The 6,252-nt window shown below is 45.8% G+C and overlaps 1 protein-coding gene across 2 annotated transcripts in view; it reads left to right on the top strand.

Annotated features, from left to right (window-relative positions):
- The first annotated feature begins 231 nt into the window (after window positions 1-231).
- Window positions 232-6,252, top strand: part of TBC1D30 (TBC1 domain family member 30) — an 85,307-nt gene continuing 79,286 nt past the window's right edge. Inside the window, exons 1-2 of one of the 2 annotated variants that reach the window (XM_019455007.2) lie at window positions 232-948; window positions 5,380-5,544. In XM_019455007.2, the coding sequence (XP_019310552.2) occupies window positions 270-948; window positions 5,380-5,544 (844 nt within the window). In that variant the 5' untranslated portion in view covers window positions 232-269. The remainder of the gene's footprint in view (window positions 949-5,379; window positions 5,545-6,252) is intronic. The other variant, XM_019455008.2, reaches the window with a different exon arrangement.

Here is a 6,252-nt window from a genome sequence, read left to right as displayed (position 1 = left end):
TCGGCCTATTGACTGGCGTCGAGAACTCTCCCCCGCAGGATTTCTAGCAGGTGGCTGACTAGGAGGCAAGAACTGCCCCCTTTTTGAGTTAAATCACGTGCTTAAAAGTAAAGGTGGGGGCTGCCAGAGGGCCCTTCCCCCTCCGGCTGAAGGCTTCGTCCTGATGCGTTCTGGCCACATCCTCCTAGACGCGGATCAGATAGCGTTCCCAGGGGAAGTGGGGCCTCACCTGCTGCAGGTGTCCCCAGGTGGTTCAGAGGCGTGGCCGTATGCCCCCCAGCCCCCCGCCCCGCTCGTCCCGGTTCGGAGCTGCGGGGCGGCGGCTCGCGTGCCCGCCGAGGGGAGGTCAGGAGCCTCGGGGATCTGGGGCCCGCTGGCGCGGCGCCCGGCCCAGGGCACCCCCGGCGGCCGTGAGGCCGCGCCTCCTCCCGGAACTGGCCGGCGCGGCCGGGCGGGAGGAGAGGCGGGAGCCGGGCTTTCGCGCACCGCGGGCCATGGAGGTCCTTCCCACGGGCGGGGGCCGGACGGGGCGCCCGGAGCCCGAGGCAGGGCGGGAGGACGCGGCGGAGGAAGCGGTTGTCGGTGCTCCCAGGTCTGTGTGCCTGCGCGGGGCGCCCCCGGCGGAGCAGCCTCGAGGCTCCCGGGACTCCTGGGAGGCCGAGGAGGACCCGGAGCCCGGCGAGCCGCGGGGCGGCAGGACGAGCCGCACGGCGTCCCTGGTGAGCGGCCTGCTCACCGAGCTGTACAGCTGCACTGAGGAGGAGGAGGCGGCGGGCGGGAGCCGGGGGCTCGGGGGTCGCCCACGGCGCCGCGACAGCCTCGACAGCTCCACGGAGGCCTCCGGCTCCGACGTGTTCCTGGGCGGCCGCGGCGGCGACTCCCGGGTGCTGCAGGAGCTGCAGGAGCGGCCGAGCCAGCGGCACCAGATGCAGTACCTGCGGCAGAAAGGTGAGCTTCGGGGGCTTCGGGGGCTTCGGGGACGGGCCGCAGGGCACCCCGCCGCGTCCGCCGGCGCTCCCGCGCTCACCTGGGCACCCCTGGCTGAGCCGCGCGGCGCTCCGATATTACGGTTGGGGCGGCTCCTTTGACCTGCGGCTAGTGGCCGCGGTGTCACTGGTTCGTGGCTAAACTCAGTTCTTACTGTGCCCCCGCCCGCATCCCTCTCGAGCTGCTCAGTGGAACCTCAGTTGTTGGGGTTGTAGCGGGTGGTACAGTTGTTGGGGGTGGTAGCGGCGGGTCTCTGCTCCTCTGCGCGCACCGTGTTTGCAGGAGCCCCGAAGGGACAGGCAGCCCACCTTCTAATTGCACCTGAACAGCTCTTTCGACTGTTGGGAGTTTCTGGTACGCGTAGCACAAGTTGCCTAGGGGACGCCGAGAGAAGACCGGCGACTCCTGGGCCTGATTTTTTTTTTTTTTTTTTTTTTAATTTCTCCTAATCCGCCCTCCCTGGCCACACCACTAGGATAGTGTTTAACTAGTGAGGCAGAATAATTCGATAATGCAGTTTCTAAGCAGAGCGGATGAATTCCATTTCTGCCAGCCAGTCTGGTTTCAGGAAGCTCACTCGGCGGCGGATTAGTGGAGGGCCCTACGCTGTTGGCTTTAGCACAGGGTTTGACTGCTGGTACCTTCGATTTGGAAATGGACGTGGCTTTTGGGGAGTGGCGGGGGGGAGGCTAATTTGGTGTTTCTTTTGTTATCAGACCCTGATGCTCACGTCCTGAGGTTCCCCCCCACCCCCGCCTTAACTGTTCATAATAGCTTGCCTTTCAGGCACTGTTATTACAGATGTCTTTTTCATAGATGTATCAAGACCTCAATTTATATAATAAAGTGAGGTGTGGAAAACAGATGCTAAGCCGCCATAACATATCTTGAATTAGTGTCCTTGTGCTAAATTACCAGGAGAGGAAGGAAGGAGAGAATACTATTGAATGGTCTCCTGTCTCCTAATTGTAAGTCTAGCTGGTGCCAGGTGGGGGAAAAAAAATAAATAACAGAAAAGGAATAAATCTGTCTGCTTTCTCGAATCTGTGTTGAAAGTTGAAAGCTGTTTGCTTTCAGCTTCCTCCTTTGGCTTCCTAGCAAAGGTTTTTTTCTCAGCTGATTGTTACAAATGGCTTCTGCCTTCCTCCCCCTGCCTGGGACTTTGCCTGGAGTAGTGCCATTTAATTTTACACAGTTTTTTTGGCTGTTCTCGGAGTGTTTATGCCAGGAGTTCCGTGGGGGCAATAGGTCCTTCCGAATCCAACAAAATCAACTCTGAAGAATTATGATTTGCCTTTCTGTCTTTTACAAGGCCGTTCACTTTTCATTACTGAGCAAATTTGGGGGCTTGGCAATTTCCTCGTGGAAGAGGAAATTTGGCAAGCTAAAGTTTAAAGTTTAAAGAGCTTTGCCTGTGGATTTCAAACCAGTGACCACTCTACTAATTCACAAGATCTCCAAGATTCTGTTTTTCCCAAGTCTCAGCCTTATTGCATAGTTGCCTGCTAACCTTTTCTTTCCTTTGAATCGACTCTGTTAAGATGAACAAAAGTGCCATATTATAATAATCTTATACGCACCCACACGCACCCCCTTTATTGATGAGTATCATTAGAATATTAAGAATAAACAGGTGGAAGCACGTGGAAACAGCTGTCTGCATAAATAATTTTACAGCTTATTAGATTACTTGATTTTGTTTCAAGATCAAAAAATGTCCCTCCTATCATAATGCTTTGTAGATAACCTCTTACTCTATTAGGATTTTTGCTGTAGCACCTATTTAGGTGTTTGGCGTGTGTGGGTCCTTTATTTATGTGAAGCATCAGAATGGTTTCTCAGGAAATCTTGGCTCCCTTCTTGGTATTTTCATAAAGGAGGTGAACTTTGGAGTCAGAGTGCTTGAATCGATATCCTGCCACTGTTCATTACTCGCTGTGTGACCTTGGGCAAGCTATTTAACCTTTCTGTGTCTTATTTTTCTCACTTACAAATATGGATAATAATAACACCTACCTCTCAGAGAGGACTGTGGTGATAATTACGTAAGTTAATGTGTGTGTAAAATGCTCAACAAAGTTTAGGTACTATTTTTATCAACATACACACTGGAATTTCTTAGAGAGGAAATTGTCCGCTGCTTGTCAGTTGGTCTTTTCCTCATTTACTTAACAGCAAAAGTGGCTGATGCTGTGGGGCATGCAAAGATAAAGGAGACCTTATTATTCCTGTCTTCAGGATGCTTTATCAGCAGATATTGCTGTAGAAGACATTTCTAAACTCTGAAGATTTTTCCCATGTTGGATAATACACATAGTTCAGAGCATCACAGAGCTGTGGATACCTTAAGAGTCCCTGAAAATGACTCTTTGTTGGAAGGAAACTATAATGTAAAACAAAAAACAACTATAATGTAAATGCAAGATAATGATATTCCTACCCTTTCTGTTTCTGGAAGGAAAAATTTTAAACATTCAAAGAAAGGCTCTTTGCTCTGTGGAAGGGATCTAGGGACGAAGAGCCCCCTGGTCTCCTCTTTTAGCTTGTTTCCATATTTACTTTTCCTTAGAACACGAATGTTATCATTTAACCTAAATGTGTTCTTTTCCTTATGTGCCACCAAGTTTGAACTCAAGGTAAGAGAAATGGCCTTTGTTCTCTTCTTCAGAGTAACCCCTTATTCTTATTTTAGTGCTATTTATATTGATGTTTATAAAGACTGTTCACATTTCTTTCTCAAAATAGTCTTGTATGCTAAACATAATTTGAGCCTGGGAGTACTACCTTGCCTAAGATCACAAAGATGGTTGGTTGGTCCAAAGGGAGTTCTTTTCAAGGTCTAATACATTTTCCATGATGTGGCTAAACATGATTGCTGTTAAAGGTCCACCTTGTACTTCTGTTATACAGATCCCCAAAGTTCTTTTTCTTTGACCTCTGGATTTTTTTTTTTTTTTTTTTTTAGCTTTTGAATACTTCTTTTGTTCTCTTTGGATCCTCTCTAGTTTCTCAAAGTCCCTTTAAAAATGAATAGACCTAAATCCCACACAGGATCTCTAATGAGGGCCTAGCCAATTCCGAGTTGCATGGAAGCTTCTTGCCTGACTGGCAGACCACACTCCAGTGACTAATGATAATACCAAGTGTGACAGACGAAACTCCCAAATTGTAATGATTATTCATATAAAGATTGCTGATAGTTCCGATTCCCAAGTCTTTTTTCATTTGTGGAAAAACAGCTGTTGGGAATATTAATTTTATGAATGTAAAATTATCCTTAACTTATCTGTGTAAAGGAAATGTATCTTCTATCATATTTGAAAAACTACTGAGTTTCTAAAGTGAAATATTGTACCTAATAATCAAGCTATTGGAAGACTGTATATTTAAAACCAAACCAATATTGCTATATTCATCTACGTTAGAAAATGTGGTTATATTATTTGCTTTTAACGGATCATTTACAAAGGTGAGTGCTTTTAAAAACGTTTGTTATCAGGGGACGTCTGAGTGGCTCAGTTGGTTAAGCCTCCCACTTCTGGTTTCAGCCCCAGGCGTGATCTCAGTTTTGTGAGTTTGAGTCCCACCTCAGGCTCCATGCTGGCAGTGCGGACCTGCTTGGGATTCTCTGTCTCCCTCCCTCTCTCTGCCCCTCCCCAGCTCATGCTGTCTGTCTGTCTCTCTCTCTCTCTCTCTCTCTCTCTCTCTCTCCCCCAAAACAAATGAATAAACTTTAAAACAAAACCAAACGAAAACATTTGTTATCAAGGGCGCCTGGGTGACTCAGTTGGTTGAGTGTCCAGCTTCAGCTCAGGTCATCATCTCAAGGTTCATGAGTTTGAAACTCGAATTGTCACTGCTGTCGGCTTGGAGCCCACTTCAGATCCTCTGTCCCCTTCTCTCTCTCTGCCCCTCCCCTCCCCCCACTCACACATTCTCTCTCAAAAATGAATAAACATTTATTTAAAAAAATTGTTATCAGCTGTTAGATTTACCATTGATGTAACAGATTCAAAAGGATTCTTTTCTTGTAAGCTTACCGTCTGAGCACTTTAATGATACAAAATATACATGCCAATTTTCAGGCAATGAAAGGTAAATCTGCAACCTGAGCTAAATGTGACAAGAGTCTTTGCTTACATGTTGCAAGTAGCCTCAAAGATAAAACTTATCTTACAGTAATTATCTCACGGCCAGGGCAGGAAATGTTTGAGTGATTTATTTGATCAGAATATCTCAGCTGAACACGTGCATGTAATCCTGGGTGAGAAGCCAGAATTACTTGGTTTAAATGGATGTTCTAGATATTCGTCCTATGATTGGTGAGTGTTACATGGGAATTTGTATTCTTCTCAGGGTATTTATTTTCTTATTTTTCTTTTTCTTTGATAGACACTAATGAACTGAAGACAATCCTTCAAGAGCTAAAGCATAGAATTGGCGTACAATCTGCAAAGCTACTTCGGCAGCTGAAGCGAAAAGATAGGCTTCTGCATAAAGTACAGAGAAACTGCGATATCGTGACTGCGTGCCTGCAGGCTGTGTCCCAGAAGCGGAGTAAGTGCTGGAGTGGGGTTATCCCTTTGGCCACATGTGTCTGGAATGTTAGTGGAGCTGAGCCAATAGTTGTTGTGTTTTTGAATATATGGCAAAGTTTTAAATGGAAGCTTCTATCATCGAAACTGAGAGCTATGAACAACTCAGTTTCCTGGGATTTTTTGTTTTGTTTTTGTTTTTTGTTTTGTAAAAATGTATAGTACGTGTCTGATGTTACAAACTTCATTTTATTATTCTAGATTTGAAGTCGTACTTCATTTTGACCATGGTTATTTTTACCTGATGCTAAATAATGACTAAAATATTTTTAGAACTGCATCAAATAGACACAGCCTCAAAGGCCTTTGTTCTCTTCTCTGTGTCACTCTAATAAGTGAATCAAACATCGGCTTTAAAAAAGGACCCTTTTATAACAGGAACTTACACTTGCTTTGAAATTTAAAAAAGACGAAATATTTTAATAAGTTAAATCTGTCTCATAGGTCATCCATTCACAGCTAAGAGCTGTGTGGTTTGTTAACTGAGTTAAAAATGTTAAATCATTGATCCTTGTTAGCTACGGGATGTAAAACCTTGTGAATTAATCTTTTAATTCTCCATGCAATAGTTTTATGTTTTATTCTGCTAACATTTCCCTATTTTTGTTTTGTATTCTTTATTAACATGCAGCACGGCAGAACAGTAAATTCAGGTATGGCAAATTTAGGC

The sequence above is a fragment of the Panthera pardus genome, unplaced genomic scaffold (genome assembly GCF_024362965.1).
Source record: "Panthera pardus isolate Hobbes unplaced genomic scaffold, ASM2436296v1 HiC_scaffold_6, whole genome shotgun sequence".
In the NCBI taxonomy this organism is placed as follows: domain Eukaryota; kingdom Metazoa; phylum Chordata; class Mammalia; order Carnivora; family Felidae; genus Panthera; species Panthera pardus.
Note: the sequence above shows the minus strand (reverse complement) of the source record. Positions and strands in the feature narration are given on the sequence as shown.